Raw genomic sequence first — 21,226 nt, 5'->3', positions numbered from 1 at the left:
ATCATGTATTACTTACTCTCTCCACTCCTCTCAAATCACTACCTTGATTTTTATGGTAAACACACTCATAATTTTCCTTACTATTTCACTTAAGAGTATTTCAGCATTCCTGAAAACTACAGTTTAATTTTACCTTTTTTGAATTATTATATAAATGGAACCTTACAATACATATTTTTAGTGTTGGCTTTACTTTTTTTTTTTTAAGATTTTATTTATTTATTTGAAAGACATAGAGAACACAAGTAGGCAGAGCAGTAGGCAGAAGGAGAGGGAGAAGCAGGCTCTCCACTGAGCAGGGATCCCAATGCAGGGCTCAATCCCAGGACCCTGGGATCATGATCAGAGCTGAAGGCCCCTGCTCAACTGACTGAGCCACCCAGGTGTCCTGTAGTGTAGTGTTGGCTTTTTTCTATCAATTTTTTTTAAAAGATTTTTAAATTTTTATTTATTTGACAGAGAGAGATCACAAGTAGGCAGAGAGGCAGGCAGAGAGAGAGAGAGGAGGAAGCAGGCTCCCTGCTGAGCAGAGAGCCCAATGCGGGACTCGATCTCAGGACCCTGAGATCATGACCTGAGCCGAAGGCAGCGGCCCAACCCACTGAGCCACCCAGGCGCCCTCTATCAATGTTTTTAAGATTCATCTAACTACTGTTAAAGTTGTCTTCATTTCTTTTCCTAAGTATAATTTTTTCCATTATATGAGTCTACCATTCATTATTCTGTTGTTAATGGACAGGAGTTGTTTCTAATTTTTCCTTTGTTATAGATAAAGCTAAGAACATTTCTGTAGTGGTTCCTGGTAGACATGTACATGTTTCTGGCTATATTCTAAGAGCAAAATTGCTCAATCACACAGACTACAATCTTGAACTTGTTTTCCAAATTGTACCAATTTACACACCCACCAGCACTTACTGAGTTCCCACCACTCCACACCCTCATCAACATTATTAGACTTTCCAATGGGTATGTAGTGTTCCATTCTGCATCCCCATTACTAATGAGTTAAGCATATTTTCATGTGTTTATTAGCCATTTGGACTTTATCTTTTGTCAAGTGCCTATTTAAATCTTTTATGTTTTCCCTCTGGCTTTCTACATTTTTCTTAATGATCTGTGGGAGTTTTTATAAGTTGTACACATTGTATTGATTATGTGTGTTGTAGATATCTTCTCACACACTGTGGTGCTTTTCACTCTTAATGGTGCTTTTGGTGTCTTTGATTTTCACTATTAGTTTTAGCCAAATTTATCTATCTTTTCCTTTATAGCCAGAGATTTCTGTGGCCTAAGAAAATTCTTTATAACTCCAAGGCCATAACAATATTCTTCTATCTTATATTTTAAAGGTATGTTTTCTGGTTTTTAATTTCCCATTCAGGTAATTATCTACCTAAACTTTTTAAATACAGTATGAAATATGGGTGTACATAATGTCTTCATTTGTATTTTTTTCCCATATTCCCAGCACTGTTCATTGAAAAGACTGTTCTTTCTGTACTGTTTTGTACTGACAACTTGTTCTTTTCTCCTAATAAAATAAGTACTTATTAATGCATCCATCTGTTTTTAGGTATCCTGGTCTTCTCATCCATCGTTGTACCAATACCACATTGTCTTTTAATTACTACAGTTTCATCAGAATAAAGTTTTCTTTTCTTGACAAATCTTATTAGTGATTTACCAGTTTTTATTTAGTCTCTCAGACTCAACCTTGGTGATTATATGCTTATGTTGCATTATGTATTTTCCATTTTATTAATCTCAGCTCTTTAGATTTTCTTGCCTCTAAGTATGGCTTTATCACCTATATCACATAAGATTTAAGATACAGTACTGTTTTCATTATTAGAAAATTTTCTAATTTCCAATGTGCCTTGGTGGCTTATTTGGTTGAGCATGTGACTCTTGGTTTCAGCGCAGGTCATGATTTTTGGGTCGTGAGATCATGCCCTGAGATCAAACTTGAGATTCTTTCTTCCTTCCACTTGTGCATGCACTTGTGCATATACTCTCTCTCTCAAATGAAAATCTTCAAAAAAGAAACATTTCCAATTTCCGTCATAATTCTCCTTTGACCTTCGAGGTACTAGAAATATATTTTTTAATATCTAAATATAAAGGGATTTCCTAGTTATCTTTTTATTAGACAATTCACTTAAGTAAGAACACATACTCCATAAGGTTGCAACCCTTTGAAATAGGTTAAAACTTTTTTCTTTTTTTATTAGCTTTTAAAAATTCAATTAAACATATAGCATATCATTAGTTTCAGAGGTAAAGTTCAATAATTCACCAGTTGCATATGACACCCAGTGCTCATTACGTCACATTAGCATCCTCAATGTCCATCACCCAGTTACCCCATCCCCCCACCAACAACCCTGTTTGTTTCCTATAGTTAAGTCTCTTATGGTTTGTCTCCCTCTCTGATTTCAACTTATTTTATTTTTCCTTCCTTTCCCCTAAGTTTATCTCTTGTTTCTTAAATTCCATATATGAGTGAAACCATATAAGTGAACCATATATAAGTGAAACCATATTTACCTTTCTGATTGATTTATTTCACTCAGCCTAATACTACATCAATGTAAAACTTTTTCATGACTATACGTGTATTATATATTTCATGTGTACTTGAAAAGAAAGGGCCCTGTAGCTGAGTGCAGTATTCCACAATATGTCTGTTAAATCAATTTTCTTAATCATGTTATCTTTTCTATAATCTTTTTGTTGTTTTTTTATCTGCTTGTTGTATCAGTTACTAAAAAAGAGGTATTAAAAACTCCCATGATATTTATGGACTTGTCTATTTCTCTCCATAATTCTGAGTATTTCTGCTTCCTATGTTTTGAGGTAACGTATACTTACAGCTCCCAGGTGAATCAGAACTGTTATCACCCTACCTCTATTAAGTCTTTTAATTTTAAGTTTTTTTAAATCTGATATTAAATATAACTATCTCAGCCTTCTTAAAGTTTGAATGGTTTATTTACTTATGAAGATATATTTATTTTAGAGAGAGAGTATGTGCCCATGGAAGTAGAAGCGGGGAAAGGAAGGGAGTAAAGGAGATCAGAGGGAGAGCAGCAGATTCCCCACTGAGCATGGAGCCTGATGTGGGGCTCATCCCAGAACACAAGATCATGACCTGACCCAAAATCAAGAACCAGATGCTCAACTGACAGCCACCCACGCTCTCCTGAATGATTTTTATTTTTTTGATTTGATTATTTTTTAAATTTTTTTAAATACTTTTATTCTCAAATACTTTTAAATACTCCTTAAGAGTATTTCTCTTAAATACTTTAAAATCTCCTTATATTTAACAAGTTTTAAAAAGCATACTTGATTTTTAAAAATTCACTTGACAATTGGTCTCTTAATTGAAGGATTTAGGTCAAATGCATTTAATATAATTACTGAAAAATTAGGACTTAAACCTAGTATATTTTGTATGCCCTATTTGTACCCCCTGTTCCATGTTCCTTTTTCTCTCCTCTCTTCTGTTATTTTGAAGGTATGCTTAAAAAAAACTTTCCATAAATCTTTCCATTAGTTTGGCAGTTACACATTGTTTTCAAAAATTATTTTAGTAATCACCTTAAAAGTTGGTGAAACTTCTCAGTTTTTACTCTGAAAATCTTTAAATTTTGCCTTTAGTGTTTTTTTTTTTAATTTTAATTTATTTATTTGACAGAGAGAGAAATAGAGAGAGCACAAATGAGGGGCAGGGGCGGGCAGTAGGCAAAGGGAGAGGGAGAAGCAGGCTCCCTGCAGGGAGCCTCAACTAGGGGCTCGATTCTAGGACCCTGGGATCATGAACTGAGCTGAAGGCAGACGCTTAAGTAACTGAGCCACCCAGGTGCCCTTGCCTTTAGTTTTGAAGGATGTTTTCATGGGGTTTAGAATTCTAGGTTGGCACTTTTTTTCCCCCAGCATGTGGAAGATGTTTCATCGTCATCTGGATTTCATTATTGCGCTGAAAGATAAGCAATCAGCCAAACTGTCATCCTTTTTAAGATGATCAGTTTTTTTCCTGGCTGTTTTTAAGATTTTTGTCATTAGTTTCCAGATACTGTATTGATATATAGATTTCTTTTTATCAGGTTTTGATTCCTTTGGGTTTTTGAATATTTGTTATCTTACATTAATAATTTCTGCCAAATTCTGTCAAAATTTTTAAAAATATTGCCTCTGCTTCCCTCACCACTTTTTGGAACCCCAAAAAATATATGTGAGAGCTGAGAGCCTCTCACTGTATCCTTTGTATTTCTTATTCTCTTTTTGTGTATATTGATTATTTTTTCTCTCTTTATACTTCATTCTGGATTTTCTTCCCATAGGTCTTCCAGTTCACTGGTTCTCTAAGATGACTATATTTAATCTAAATCCATCTATTAGGTTCTTATTTTGGATTATATTTTTTTCAATTCAGGAATTTCCAATTGTTTTTCAAATCTGCTATGTCACTTTTTATAGTTTCTAGTTTCCTTCTAAACTTTTCGAGGTTCCTTTGAGCTCTCTGAATATAGTAAGCACACCTATGTTGAGTCAATGTCTAATAATTCCAATAATTGGAGATTTGCTGTTGTTGCCTGTTCTTTGTGCTGGTTCTTGCTTACACTATCTTACACCACCTCATTCCATTATCATCCTTACTGATTATGTGCTAGACATTGTTATTTGAAAAGTTATTTATATGGGATGCTATGGTTCACTCTTATTCCTATGGTGTATCCCTTTAGATTTTTTACCAAAAATGGGAATAGTTTACCAGTGTCCACACTATCCTTTTGCCTTACAAAGCTTCATAAGTGAAGTTCAGCCCTTAGGTGCCTTTTCCAGATAGGCATAAAAATGTGTAAGCCACAGAATCATGTTTTTGCCAAGATTTTATAATCAAAGAAACTTGGAAAGTAGTTTTGGCAAATGGAGATATAGTTACAGAGTAGATAAGTAGCTGAAGTTATAGATACCCAAATAAAACATCACGTCATTAATAAAGAAGACTTTTGAGTTAAATAGCTGGCAACTAAGTAATATTAGGAAAAATGGAAAAAGCATATATGATTAAAAAAAAAATCCAGAGATGCGTTTATTTTCTCACCATTTTCTGCCAATGGAGCAAGAACTTCAAAAATCATTTCCCTTTTATCATGTTCTATTTGTTTCTTGAAGAGTTTTACCAGCTCTTCAGCAATGTTCGTACTGGCAAACTGTTCTTTACTTGACTCTGCAAAACAGGAGAGGTAATCTTAGAGTAAACACACAAAATTAAATGCAGAAGTTGTTTTTTATTACTTTCAATTCATGCTCATTTTGTACCATTACTGATAAATACAAATATTCCTCGAGTACAGGAACTATCAGATACATCAGATACATCTTACATTAAAGAAAGCATTTCAACCCAGTTTTATTCAAGTCTATAAAAAATGTTCACTAGCATAATGTATAGGTAGCCATAGCAACAATTAAATTACTAAGTTATAAATTCATAGTATCAAGGCTTTTAGTCAAAGAAGAAAAACTGCTCATAACAGACTGCATTTTACATGGCTGAAGTAAAGATGACTTATCATCATTACATTTAGATCATAAAAACGGTATGTTCTTGTGCTGGTCCTGACATGCCTACTATTAAAGGTCAATTCTTCACATGTACTTGGGGTCTCATTCTCTCCTACCTCTTTAGCATTTCTGATCTCTCCTCACTCCAGAGACCCACCATCAGCATTTAAATATGCTCTAATATTTCTCACAGAAAAAAGCAATCTTAAAAATAGCTTTCTCGGGGCACCTGGGTGGTTCTGTTGGTTGAGACTCCAAATCTAGGTTTTGGCTCCAGTCATGATCTCATGGTTGTGGGACTGAGCGCCCTCCCCACTGCCCCCGCCCTGAAACGAGATCCATGCTCAGCAGGGTGACTGCCTTTAGATTCTCTCCTTCTTCCCCTCCTCCCACTCACACATGTATGTTCTCTCAAATAACCTTTAAAAAAAAGAAAAACAACCATCTTCTACTTTACTTTTCTTCAACTACCATCCAATCTCTGTTCAGTTTCACAAACTAGTTTCTTGATAGCATCTACATATACTGTCTCTACTTTCTGAACTCGCATTTGCTTTTAAACCCACTTCAAACTAATTTTGGCCCACCTGCTCCTTCTCTTCTGTCAAACCTCTATAAATTCCAGTTCCTTCGGACTTGATCCTTTTTTTTTCTTATCTTTTTGGTCCTCTCATCCCAGACAATCTAATTCTCTTCCACTGCAACAAAACAGTACCTGTATATTGATACTTATACAATCCTATCTCTAACCCTCTTTTATACTTCAGGCTACTCATTTAACTGGCCACCTGACATCTCCATGTGACTATCCCCCTCTAGTATCCAGACTCAATGTCTAAAATTAGGACTTTTGGTACTACCTGAAATCTGTATTTCTTCCAGAGTTCCTTTACTTCCTTTAGTTATTAAATGAACAGTTCATCTATCCATCTACACGGGTAGAAACCTAGCAGTCATTGCACACTTGTTCTCATTCAACTTTACCTCCAGTGAATTACCAAACTCTACCAATCTGCCTCCAAAAACACAAATGGAATCCATTCCATTTCTCTCCATTATCTTCTTAATTTCTTTTGCTGCCTCAGAAGTCCTAAAAATTTATCCAGAATTTTCAGAGAATTCTGACCAAATCCAATCTAGATTTATTACTCTCTGTTTGGGGGCACAGGTGATATCCTAGAATTTTTTTTTTATCATTATCTTAATAGATACTTTCTTTTCCTTCCAGTATTAGGTACTCTATTATCTATATCCTTTTGCCTTCACTTGTTTCAATTTGGTATAAGCATCCTCCAGCAGCTTCCAAATACACTTCTTATAATACTATATACAGGAGACAAATATTTTAAAATCCTCACTGTCTGAAAATGCTTTATCCCACCTAGAGTTTGTGCCTCTAATTTAAATTAGTCTCTCACCTCATTCCATTATTTTCTCATACTAGCAATTATCACAATTTATAATTATATGATTGTTTATAAATTTAAAATTTTCCCATCTCACCCACTAAGCCATAAGCTCCTTGAGGGCAAGGACGATGTGTATTAGCTACGAATTATTTTTTGTTCCTTTGGGATTATTTTTTTTTCATTTGCTTAGTTTTCTATGTACTGGTTATTTTTTTTTTTCATTTGCTTAGTTTTCTATGTACTTATCATTAATTCAGCTCCAAACTCCAAACTGTTGATCAACTAATCTTCTCTTAAGAAGCTCACTTTAGGTAATCATTCAATTTCATCTCCTCCAAGAATTACCCCAACCCCAACTCTAGCAGCCTCTAATTTGTTCCAATCTGGACTAGGTGCTCTTTGAAAATAGGCCATTTGGGGCCCTTGAGTCACTATCCTAATAGGAATTCCTCTTTTCCTGTTGGATCTCTTGTCTTCTGATTGCTATGTAGTCTTCTTTCTTAATTTAAACTCCTTGCTTTGGTGGAACACATCTCACAGTGGCTTCCAGAGGAAAGGTATGTAGGACAGTAATTTTCTGAAATGCTCATGTTTGCTAATGTCTTTATTATAACTTCACACTTGTTTGACAGTTTGGGTATAGAATTCTACATTGGAAATCATTTTCTCTCCAATTTTTGAAGGCAGTACTTTATCTTCTTCTGGTTGCCAGTGTTTTGAGACATCTAATATCTACATATTCATAGTATTTTGTATGCAACTTTTTGATAAGGAACTCAGAAAAACGAGAGATAAGGGCACAGAAAATGTTTCTGAAGAAATAATAGCTGAAAACTTCGCTCATTTGGGGAAGGAAATGAGATATCCAGATCAAGGAGGCACAGAGATCAGCTGAAAAATTCAACCCAAAGAAGTTCACACCAAGACATTAATAATAAAAATGGCAAAAGGCAGTATAAGGAAAAAAATTTTAAAGCAGCTAGTGAAAAGAAGATAGTTACATACAAGTGGATTTTTCAGCAGAAACTTCATATGCCAGAAGGGAGTGACATAATACAAAGTACTGTAAGGGGAAAATCTGTAGCCAGGAATACTCTTAACAAGGGTATCATTCAGAATAGAGAGATAAAAATTTTCTCAAAGAGTACATGACCACTAATCCAGCCTTACAAACAATATTAAGAGAGACTCGTTGGGTGAAAAACAAAAGACCACAAGTGAGAATATGGGAAGTAAAAAGCACAAAATCAATAAAAAATATTTCTGTAAAAATCAGTCGAGGGATTCATAAAACAAAAGGATTCAAGTATGATACCATATACTAAAATTGTGTGTGGGGGGGAGAAGTAAAAGAATGGACTCAAACTTACATAACCATCAACTTATATAGACTGCTATACACAGAAGACATTATACACAAACCTAATGGTAACCACAAATCAAATACCAATAATAGATATGAAAAAAAAAAAAAAACCAACAACAAAGGAATCCAAGTATAGCACTAAAAAAAAGCCAACAAACTATGAAAGAGAAAAAAAGAAAGGACCGGAGAGAATCTAAAGCAACAACCACAAAAGGGTAACAAAATGGCAATAAATACGTATCTATCAATAATTACTTTGAATGCAAATGGACTTAATGCTCCAATGAAAGGACATAGGGTAAAGGAATGGATAAAAAAACAAGACCCATCCATGTACTGCTTACAAGAGACTCATTTCAGACCAAAACACACCTGCAGATTGAAAGTGAGGGGATGGTGAAACATTTTTCATGCAATGGATTCCAAAAGAAAACAAAATAGACTTTACAACAAAGACTGTGACAAAAGACAAGGATACTATATAAGAAAGGGGGCAATCTAATAAGAGGAAATAACAACTATAAATATTTATGCACCCAACATGGAAGTACTCAAATACATAAAACAGTTCATAACAAATCAACGGTAATAAAATAACAGCAAGGGACTTTAATATCTCACTTACATCAATGGACAGACCATCCAAACACAAAATCAACAAGGAGGGAATGGCTTTGAATAACACACTGGATTTAATAGGCAAATTCAGAACACTTCGGCATCTACATTCAACATGGAACATTTTCCAGAACAGATCACATATTAGGCCACAAAACAAGTCCCAGTAAATTAAAAAAAAAAAGAGGTCATACGATGCATGTCTCTCTCTCTCTCTTTTTTAAAAAAGGATTTTATTTATTTATTTGAGAGAAAGAGAGAGGGAGAGTGAGCATGAGCGGGGGGATGGGGGCAGGGGGCAGAAGGAGAGGGAGCAGCAGACTCCCTGCTGAGTAGGGAGCCCGACATGGATCCCAGGACTCTGAGATCATGACCTGAGTTGAAGGCAGATCCTTAACCTGATGCCCCACCATGCATCTTTTCTGACCACAATCTTATGAAATTAGAATTCAATCATAAGAAGAAATCTGGAAAGAGCACAAATACATAGAGGTTAAATAACATCCTAGTAAATAATGAATGGGTCTACCAAAAATCAAAGAAGAAATTAAAAATTACAATGAAAAAAAAAATGAGAATGAAAACACAATGGTCCCAAGTTGTTGGGATACAGCAAAAGTGGTTCTAAGAAGGAAGTTTACAGCAATACAGCCTACCTCAAGAAGAAAAAAAAAAAAAATCTCAAACAAAAACCCTAACCTTACACCTAAAGGAGCTAGAAAAAGAAGAACAAACAAAAGCCAAACTCAACAAAAGGAAGGAAGTAATAAAGACTAGAGCAGAAGGAAATGATATAGAAACCAAAAAACAATAAACTGATAGATGAAACCAGGAGGTAGTTCTTTGAAAAGATCAATCTAATTGACAAACCTCTAGGAAGACTCATTTAAAAAAAAAAAAAGAGGGCCCAAATACTAACAAATTGCACAACATAGGACAAATGGGTAAATTCCTAGAAATAAATAACCTACAAAACAAAGGAGGAAGAAAGAGATGATTTGGACAGACCAAGTACCAGCAATGAAATTAAATCAGCAATCAAAAAACTTCCAAGAAACAAAAGTCCAGGATCAGAGGGTTCCACAGTTGATTTCCACCAAACATTTAAAGAAGAGTTAATATCCATTCTTCTCAAACTATTCAAAAAAATACAAGAGGAAGCAAATCTTCCAAATTCAATCACCCTGATACCAAAACTAGATAAAGACACTACAAGAAAAGAAAACTACAGGTTAATATTTCTCATGAATATAGATGCAAAATCATCAACAAAATATTAACAAACTGAATTCAACAATACATTAAAAAACTCATACACCAGAATCAAATGAGTTTTTCCTGGGATGCAACTGTGGTTCAATATTTTCAAAACAATCAATGTGATACATCACATTAATAAAAGGATAAAAACCATATCACTTTAATAGAAGCAGAAAAAGCATTTGACAAAGAAAGACATCCAATCATTTTAAAAACCCTCAACAAAGTAGCTCTAGAAGGAATCTATCTCAACATAATAAAGGCCTTATATGAAACACCCACAGCCAACACTATACTCAATGGTTGCAAAACTGAAAGCTTTTCTCCTAAGGTCAGGAAAAAGTCAAGGATACCACTCTTGAGACTTCTTTCTACTCAACACAGTACTGGAAGTCCTAGCCACAGCAATTAGACAGCATAAAACAATAAAAGGCAACCAAATTGGTAAGGAAGACATAAAACTCTTAGTATTTGCAGATGACATTATATTATACACAGAAATCCCTAAAGACTCCACCAAAAAACTACTAGAACTGATAAATGAATTCAGTAAAGTAGGAGAATACAAGATCAATGTACAGAAATCTGTTGTATTACTATACGCTAATAATGAAGCAGGAGAAAGTAAAATCAAGAAAATAATCCCATTTATGATTATCAAAAATAGAATATCTAGGCATAAACTTAATTAAAGAGGTGAAGGACCTGTATCCTGAAAACTATAAAACACTGATGAAAGAAATTCCAGACAATTCAAGAAATGGAAAAACATTCCATGCTCATGGGTTAGAAAAACAAATACTGTTAAAATGTCTATATTACCCAAAGCAACCTACAGGTTTAATGCAATCCCTATCAAAACATCAAAAGTATTTTTTCATGGAACTAGAACAATCTTAAAATTTTTATGGAATCACAGAAGACCTTGAATAGCCAAAGCAATCTTGAAAAATAAAAACTAGAGGTATCAAAATCTCAGACTTCAAGTTATATTGCAAAGCGGTAATATTTAAAACAGTATGGTACTAGCATAAAAACAGACACACAGATCAATGGAATAGAACAGAAAACCCAGAAATAAACCCACAATTATATGGTCAATTGATCTTTGACAAAGGAGGAAATAATATCCAATGTAGGGTTAGTATCTATAATATAAAAAGAACAATACAACGTAATACTCAAGACAAATAATCCAATTAAAAATTGGAAGAAGACCCAAACACGTATTTCTCCAAAAAAGACATACAGATGGCTAACAGACACATAATAAGATGCTCAAGAAATGCAAATCAAAACTATAATAAGATACTGCCTTACACCTATCAGAAAGGCTAAAATTGAAAACACAAGAAGTATTGGTGAGGATACAGAGAAAGGGGAACACTCTTGCATTATTTGTGGGAATGCAAATTGGTGCAACCATTGTGAAAACCAGTATGGAGCTTCCTCAAAAAAATTAAACACAGAACTACCCTACAATTCAGGAATCACACTACTGGGTATTTACCCCCAAAACACAGAAACACTAACTCAGAAGGATACATTCACCCCTATGTTTACTGCAGCCTTATTTATAATAGCCAAACTAGGGGAAAAGCCCAAGTTTCTATCAATAGATGAATGGATAAAGAGCAAATGGTATATATTTACAACAATATTATTCAGTCATAAAAGGGAATGAAATCTTGCCTTGTTGTCTTTGCAATGATATGGATGGAATTAGAGAGTATTATGCTAAATGCAGTCAGTCAGTCAGAGAAAGTCAAATCCCACACAATCTCACTCATATGTGGAATTTAAGAAACAAAACCAAGGAACAGGGAAAAAAAGAAAAAAGAGAGACAAACCAAGAAACAGACTCTTAACTATAGAGAACAAGCTAATGGTTATCAGAGGGGAGGTGGGTTGGGGGATGTGGGAAATAGGGGAAGGAGGATTAGAGTATATTCATCATGATTAAAAAAAAAAAGAAGAAATTGGGATTTAAAAACCAATTAGGAGCTATGAGCATAAGCAGTCTTCTGAACTACAAGATTATCTGTAAGGGCAGTCCAATGGCCTTTTTGTATAAATATCTTGACGTTCTACAGAACAAATGGGATAATAACATTGGGGTTCTCAGTATTTTCACTTAAACTATTTTTGGAATGGTACTCTGGTACCTGTTACTTCAAGTTAGTCTGATGTCCCCAGACTATAAGTTTTCTGTTTGCAGCCTTTCTAAAGAATATATACAACCTTTGTTTACATGGGAAGGGGTAGTTACTATGAAGTGTGGAAAGGGGCTTTCTGGTAGTAGTGAACACCCCATGAGAACACGCCCCTTACGAAGGACCTCTTCCACTTGTCCTGGAAGAGAAGGGGAAGCACAAGAAATGTTTTATGCAGAGCCTCAACCCCTACTTCATGGATGTCAAGGGCCCAGGATGCTATAAAATCACGTCTTTGGCCATGTGCAAGGGGTAGTTTTGTGGGTTGGGGCCTCCACTGTCCTCTGCCAGCCTATAGCAGGAAAAGCAAGTTTTAAAGAAAGATGCGAGGGGCACCTGCATAGCTCAGTGGGTGAAAGCCTCTGCCTTTGGCTCAGGTCATGACCCCAGGGTCCTGGGATCGAGCCCTGCACTGGGCTCTCTGCTCGAGAGCCTGCTTGCTCCTCTCTCTCTGCCTGCCTCTCCACCTACCTGAGATCTTTGTCTGTCAAATAAATAAATAAAATATTTTTTTTAAAAAAAGAAAGATGCAAAGGAGCACTAAAGCACCCTGAATCAGATGCGTGGGAAACTATCTCAATAAACATATTTTGGGTAAAATAAAATAAAAAAGAAGTAAAGTAAGGAAAGGGAATGATATTTTAATAACACCAAATTCTGATCCTTCTGAAGATTCCAAAGAACAAATTGGTTACTTCTTGGCTTTTTAATCTAGGAACTATACATCAAAAGTTTTGCTAAATTATTTATTGTTTGTCTTTCTTCCCAGGTCCTAAAATACTTTTGTGTCATCTCCTCTCCCTTTTTTCTCTTCCCCTCTCCTTGTGGATTTAAGTCTTTATAAAAGTATCCCTTTACTGTAGTTTTAGTTTCTAGAAAGAAGTGAAATTAAATACAAGTTTTTATTCTAACACTTCTATACACTAAATCCTAATATATTAAGCAGGAATTTTCATTATAAAAGATTTTGGAGCCAAATAAAAAGGAAGTCCTATAAACTAGGACTCAAAGAAAACAAAAAAAAAACTAGGACTCAAAGCAAACAAAAAGACAGAAGTACACTTCCTTTTTTTGTCCCCAATTCTGTAATAGATTATACTTATTCTATATTTTGCCTTTGTATCTTTTGTGAGCAAAACCGCAAAAATTTGTTTAACATTTTTATTAATAAATTTGACTAAAAATAACTTTAGCATATACTAATATGTCATATTCAGAAGCGTGTAATACAAATGTATGGAACTTGATATTTAGGTCAGAACTTGATATACCAGGTCAGAGTCCTGGTGCTTTTATTTATTTATTTATAAAGTGGGTATAATTAACAGAATTAATTTGTTTGTTTTAGCTATTATATTTAGTTATGACGAAACATCATTTGGTTTCACTGTCTCCATTATACAAAATTTATTATGAACATGGTTGTGGGGTAGATTCAGACCAGGCATTCTAACTTTATAAGAATCACAGGAAGGAAGATCAGAAAGAAGAGAGTACTATTAATGATACAGAGAAAAACAAAACAGAGAAAAAAGAAACAAGGATGCTGGTGGCATCAGTCCTCTTCTCTGTTGTGACCGGGCTGTGTTTCCAGTATTGGTCTGTTTCTGTCTGCCTTCTGATTTTCAAGGATTTCTAATATTTTTTTCTAATGCTGCTACAAATATATTATGAAAAAGTCCTCTATCATTTTTAGGGATTTTCTAAAAGTGGGAGAACCCTTAGTCTGTTAGGTTCCTTTTTACCTGATAAACAATTTATATAAAATGCAATAAATTAACAATACTTATTTTTGTCCTGGAAAAACAATACTTGATTTCAAGACCATCTCTCATGTAAAAATACTAAAGTCAAGTGGAAATCATTTTAAATATTCAACTCTATTAAATAATATACAAATGGAAACTTCAAACCTTGATAAATAAAACAATGAGGGAAGCAAAGGACCTCCAATTATAAACAATATAATCTAAGATATAATTGGACCTACTTTTTTTTTAAACAATGAAGCAAGTACTGGCATTGCTTCAAAAAATAATATAATCTAAATGGATCTCCAGGTTGTTAACATCTAGAGGAAAACTTATTATAAGTACATTAATAAAGTTAATTACATTTGTGGTTCATGACTAGGACTTACCAAGTTCCGCTAAGTTGCCAAATGCAACAAGACACATTTCTGTAAGAGCTGCATTTTGGCAATGGATGCCCAATAATTTCACTAAGGTAGGTATAACACCCATATTGATAAGCTGAGCTTGAAGGGAATCTGTAAAAAACAAACAAACAAAAGTGTTTATGTATCAAACGGACATTAGTAAGAAGAAAGCACCTCTTATTCTCCCTATTGCAAGATCAATACCATTTTCAATTATAGTAAAACATGATTAAGTCCATCCATACAACTGTCTGAAAAATCTTAAAACATTAGTTCACAAGAGTTGAGTTTTGAATCTTTTCAATGATTAAAAGAAATATAAAAAAAACAGAACTCAAATAATATGTCAAAACATAAATTTAAAAAAAAACAGGGTCTTATACCTTTGTTGAGTAAGCTTTAAAAATATATAAATAATTAAACATTACCACTGATCATTATGTGAAAAGGTTAGACAAAATAATATTTGTATTATACTGTATTGTAGGAAAGCAGAGTATACAAAAAGCAGAGAAAAAACAGTTAACAAAGGCCAAGAGAAGACAGAATCTTAGAATCCCTTAAAAGTTGCTTTATAATAAAGAATGAAAAATATATATAATATACAAAAATCATTTTATTTGTAGCAGAATGTTCTTCGATGACTGCTAGGAAGGAAAGTCGTTTTATAAGGAAAAAATGTGTTATTTAAAATATTTTTCTTTTTGAAGATTTAATAACAGTGACAAGCATCATAGTAAAGAAAGGAAAATTTGGCTTGAGGTGAAGAAAATGAGATCAATACACTTTATCATCACTGCTTGTCTTCATTTTCTAAGAAAACTAATTAGTTTTAAAGTACTTAACAGGCCTGGGATTTCCACAATAGCTCTTCATAAACAAATTATGGCAGAATACCTGTAGCAAAGCTGAAGGTAAATAAGCCAAATGAAAATCAAAAGTTCTGCCTCTTACAATAAGCTAAGAAAGATATAAACATTCATATGCCTATGCAAAACACTAGAACTATTAATAATTTTCATCCAAAGATACAGAATGCTTTCAAAATTCTGTTTCTTTTAAAAATTATATGCCATTTTCAAGCTAACAATTTTTTCCAAATTCTTTTTTAGTTACCTATTGGGAATCTAAAGATAAAAATCCTGTTTATTACAAACACATTTTCCTTAGAGTAAGCATCCCTTAACAATCTGCCTACTAATCTCTTCATCACTCTTTCCAGTTCTTAACCAACTGATAAGGAGGTGGTTGGGTGATAATCAGATAAGAACAAGAAGGCGGGTTGAGTTGCCTCACATGCCAGTCGATTATATGCCTGTTGGTCTTTCAAGTCAATTTTTCCTGCTTTTAGAGTAAAGTATGAAGGGACAGCCAACAGAGCTTATCACCCTGAAAACTGATGAGTGGGTAATTACGCATACTATCTGGTTCAATTGTGGAGGGCCTATTACCAAAACAAGAAAACAGTCCTGGGAAAAAGGGAAGTTTACATTTAGAGTTCAAATAGTCTAAAACAATTTCAAATTTTGCAATGGAATTATGAAATCTAAAAAGAGAAAGAATAAAAGAGTATATTCAACTAAATCATTTGTTCTTATGCCTTTAATGTTACGTATTTCTTCTTACTATACAATTCAGCAAGTGATGATTCACAATATCTGTATTATCTTATAAGCAAATTACTTAGGTTATAAGGTATAGTGTTATGTGTTTTATCAGCAGAATACTTGTATTATGGTTACAGTATTAATAATGATCATGCACCAATAAGCTTTCCAAGTCAGAAATTATTTCGATTACTTACCAGTGAAGTTCTTTAGTATTGGATCCCTTTGCAGATCTTTGTTCTTTAGCAGTATTTTTAACTTTCATTTATTTATTTACTCATTTTGACTACCTCTTCAAATACTGCAGAACTGCTGAATCATTAAGTTTCAGGTATGTAAGCGTGAGCACTAGCGCATGCATTGAGTGTGAGTCAAACTCCACTATATGTCTGCATATATGTAAGCATCACACACCCCCTCAGTACTGTTGGTACCAAGTATAAACATCCAACAGTCCAGGGACATCAGAGAACTAACAAATTTTATGAAGGGGATAACTCAACAGGAGAATAATACCACTTAGAGGATGATGTTCTTCATATTCTCCTAACTTGGCATCTCTACCACTTTACTGAACTGCTTTTAAGGTATTACGAATTTTGGTTCCAGGGAAATGAGGGACAAAAAAACAGAGGAAATGTTGCATAGTTTCATAAAATCTTTGGCATACAAATTGAAGCAGTAATATTTGAAATTGTGGTAGATCAGGAGAAAAAGAAGCATAGCCCAATGGCAGTCAGTAGGTGTGAATCACCCTAATTTATGAAAATCACTTTGCTTTGGCAAAATGTGTTTTAAAGCTACCCAGGAGCCAAATTAATTGTATACTCACATACAACACACATACCACACACAAGTAAAGAGAAAAATTATATAGTCATCCAATGGGCATACTCATTTTTGACTACTTGGGTGCTTTCTTTTATATCCACTCCTGTGAGGCTAACTAAAACAAAAATTACACTCAAATAACTCTAAAATCTGTTCATACCAATTGTAGGCAAGTCATTCTCCTGGATAATGAAGGCCCAGATGAGGAAAAAACTTTACTTAAACAGACTGATACAAATTTTCATTTCAAGATAAGCAGGCATCCTAGAACATGGTTCTCAAAATGGGGTCCCCAAAACCCTTTCAGAGGATCACAAAATCAAAACTACTTTCATAAAAATACCAAGATTATCTATGCCTTTTTCAATGTATTGATATTCGCACAATGGTGCAGAAACAGTGGTGGGTGAAACTGCTGGGGCTTTATTATGAACCTAGTCAGTGGCACTGAATTCTGTTGGTGGTCATCATGTTCTTCCCCACTACATATTCACAGTAAAATAAATGCTGTTCTTCTCAGCAGTTTTTTTACTTTTGCTATTATTTTTTTCTCAAGTAGGCTCCATATCCAACATGGGGCTTGAACTCATAACCCTGAGATCAAGAGTCACATGCTCTACAGATGGAGCCAGTCAGGCACCCCAGCTGTATTTTTAATTTTGAAAAGTTATTTTTCACAAAAACACGTGGCAATGTCAGTTATTATTTTTAAATGCAGTATTAAGTAATTTTTAAAATTGTCTCCATTTTAATTTCTAGCATGGTAAATATTGATAGGTATAGCCTGTATTTATAAACAAAAATTCTATAGGGTCTTCAAGAATTTTTAAGTGTCTAAAGAGTCCTGAGACCAAAAGTTTAAGAACCACTGCCAAAGGATTACCTAGCTTTTACAGGAGATGGAAAATGAAACAAAACAGAACATGGAATAAAGATTCTGAAATTCAGTGATGTGCTTGGCAGATGAAATAACAGGAAAAGAAATAAAAATTAAAAGCATGGTAGGAACCCCAGATTTTGGTGTTCGGATATTACGAGCAAAATTACATTAAGAACTTGAACATCTTAGTTTGCTTATTTGAGTAGAAACACTACTTAAGCCTAGAGAATACTCCATGGTTGGGTCTGTTTGCCTATTTCAGTTACAATTTAGTATGTTATCCACGTTTGTTTTTGTGTTTTTTTTTTTTTGGAGGCGTGGGGTTAAGTAGGGGTCCAGTTTGTGTGAAATAAACTGGTATGAATTCTTATTGCTGGAAGCAAATGATTAAGTTTAATCACCTTTTCTCATTGCCCAAAGAAAGCTTGTAAATGGACTTCAAAGGATGATAGGTGACACTCTCATGATATTATGAATGGTATCAGGAGTATGACTTTTGAATCAAAAACTAACTGGAAGACATTCTTAGAACCAGAAATAGTTCACATTCTCTAGAATTGAAAAAGTGTAACAGAGCAGGACTGAGAATTTTTGCATCCTTCAATGAATACCAACCAGCAACTCCAGGGGAAAGTTTATCAGAACTCAACAAACACAATTCACAAAATGCAACCCAGGCTTGTACATAGCAAACACTTATGTGTGAAAGACAGTCTTTAGACAGCACAATGTCATAAATGTCTGAAGACTTTTAAAGATTGCTCCTGACACACATCACAGACAAATACTGACCAAAATACAGAATTACAAAATATCAAGATGACACGGGCCCTACATGATCTATGGGGAGGAAGAGGAAGAAAGGCACTGAGGGGGTGCAATACAGATGCATATACAAAGAGATATAAGGCAATCAACGCATGCGCTGGTGTGAACACTTACCTACCTACATTTGAATTTCAATGGTTCCAAGTTCTTCAGGTCACACTCATGGAAACTCCAAAGAATGGAGATCTGGAGAGAAGATCTTAAGTTGAAGAACCTTTTTCCCCCTGAGTTTTAAGTTTAATGTTTAAAACATTGGTATAGATAGATTATAGGTCCAGAAAAGAATCCCAGTAACTCAACTGAAGTTATGTTGATCCGTATTATAAAGAATAAGTTCCAAAAGAAGACTGCAACACATGTTTACCTTATTCATAAGAAAAGGCACTTACAGACAGTAAGATTATTAAGCTTATCAGTTAATTAGGACTTAATGATGAAACTTTGTCAAAATAAAACATATACAATTCAAAATACATAGTTTCTACATCAGTATGTATATATAGTATACTATTCATAGTAAAGAAGTACAATATTACTATTTACAGGCTTGCATAAAAAAATCTATAATCAAGTAAATTATACACAGCTGACACAATAAACACAGAAAAATATAAATCTTGTTGACTTATAATACAAATTAGATAAAAACCATTTGGGCATAACAAAGACTGAAGAAAATTGCCCCTGACTAATGATATATATATTTCCAAAAAAGAATACAAAAATTTAAAATGACATAAAACAGTGAATAGAAATGTTAAGTTCAGACAAGTTGTGGGGAAATAATGAAAAGTAAGCTGACTTTACAGCTATCAAGAGGATGATTTGACGTTAAAAACTTTGCACATCCACATATGCAGGTACAGTTTTCAATTACTTATTACTTAATATCTTTTTGTTGGCTGATGGAGAAAAATGGAGGAAAGTGGAGAACTTTTATTCTAAACCTAATAATGAGCATATAAAAGGAAAAATGTTTACAATTATTTTAAAAGCCATCTTTAAATCAAAATATGCATTATATGTTCTATACCCAGGTTATCCCTATAGTTTTAGCCCCAGGTTATACATTTCAATGACGAATAGTATTTCAGTGAAAAAATAAAATAAAAATTCATTAGCACTGAGAATACTAGAGGTTTAAAACAATACATCTACCCAATTGTTTTCTAACAGTTAAATAAAAAATATAAAAGAATTCAAACTTTTTTCCTAGATTCTGAAAATAAGACTCTATAAGAGCAAAATCTCCCTTTTGTATGTTTTAGAAATAATGAAAAAACAAGTGAGTATGACATAAAATAATAGTAAAAACAAAACCCCAAAGCAAAATCACAAGAGAAAGGAAAAGTGTTTTTTATTATTCTTAAGTGACCTACACATATACTGTTCTCAATCCAATGACACGTAGAGTGATTATGTCTTAACATAGTAGATAATTTCTCCTCCACGTGGACTCCCTTCACGTCAAATTATTACTACAGATCAACTCTTGTCTAATGCGTACTGGTACCAAGGAAATTTCTACAGATAAGTCTACTACGATTAAAGGAAACGCTATACTTTCATCTCAGAAAGACTGTCTTTTAAAGATCAAAACTTTTTTGCTTTCTTTTAAGAGAACTACTGCCAGCTGTTGCTTAAGCAGCTCTTAGTGGGAGAAATATATCTGTCTCTGCTCTCAAATGGCATTGCCGAAAGGAAGGCCATATCCATAGGAGGTGTAAACTTAAGTCTATAGTTTTGTATAGCAAATTAAGCTCATTGCCAGGTTAATTTATACCACCACATGTATATCTTACAAACAGATTATGTTTAAAAACAAGAATTATTTGTTTTACAGAAGGATTTACTGGCTTAAAAAAACCCCAAATATTACTAGTTACACTGAAGCATTACTATTATTAAGTTTTTACACTTTAATATTAAACAGATGTTCTTCACAATACACAGCTATGTTAAAAGATACATCTACATAACCAAGAGATTTCTGGCCAATCCCCATTTTCAAGCAGTATTTACTTAAAAATTTTTCATTTAACAAAATACAGGCAATTTTGTCTTAACTGGATTTTACTTGTAGTTAGAAAGCAGTATTACTAATTTCTATATGAGTGATTTTATGTATGATACTTCTCTGCCTTGAGTTTCTCTCTGAATGGCTATTTTAAGCAGTCCACATTGAAAATGGACTGATACGTGGCCCAAATCCATTATTTGCCTCTGGCTTTAGCCTTAGCTCCTGGAAGGCCAAACATCTGAATACTTACTTCAGTGGTATTTCCTACAAACATATACACAGTCAACAAACATGGGCTTGATACCATCATGTTTCAATATAGAAACAGTATAAAAACAGTATAAAACAAGGCCTAGTCTTTCACTTTTACTGTTACTACCTAAATATTCATTTTTATTTTTTATTATTTATTTATTTTTTAATAGAAATTCTTTTTTTTTTTTTAAGATTTTATTTATT

General features: G+C 33.8%; 1 protein-coding gene across 8 annotated transcripts in view; it reads right to left on the bottom strand.

Annotated features, from left to right (window-relative positions):
• Window positions 1-21,226, bottom strand: part of RAP1GDS1 (Rap1 GTPase-GDP dissociation stimulator 1) — a 145,827-nt gene that overhangs the window by 22,467 nt on the left and 102,134 nt on the right. For all 8 annotated transcript variants that reach the window (XM_004756025.2, XM_045067041.1, XM_004756023.2 and 5 more), the window contains 2 exons: window positions 14,584-14,712; window positions 5,114-5,239 (listed from right to left, as the gene is read on the bottom strand). In XM_004756025.2, the coding sequence (XP_004756082.1) occupies window positions 5,114-5,239; window positions 14,584-14,712 (255 nt within the window). The remainder of the gene's footprint in view (window positions 1-5,113; window positions 5,240-14,583; window positions 14,713-21,226) is intronic.

This window comes from Mustela putorius, unplaced genomic scaffold, assembly GCF_011764305.1.
Source record: "Mustela putorius furo isolate JIRA1106 unplaced genomic scaffold, ASM1176430v1.1 tig00003871_pilon_pilon_pilon, whole genome shotgun sequence".
NCBI classification, from domain to species: domain Eukaryota; kingdom Metazoa; phylum Chordata; class Mammalia; order Carnivora; family Mustelidae; genus Mustela; species Mustela putorius.
The sequence above is the reverse complement of the archived record's forward strand: the minus strand, read 5'-3'. Positions and strand labels throughout refer to the sequence as shown.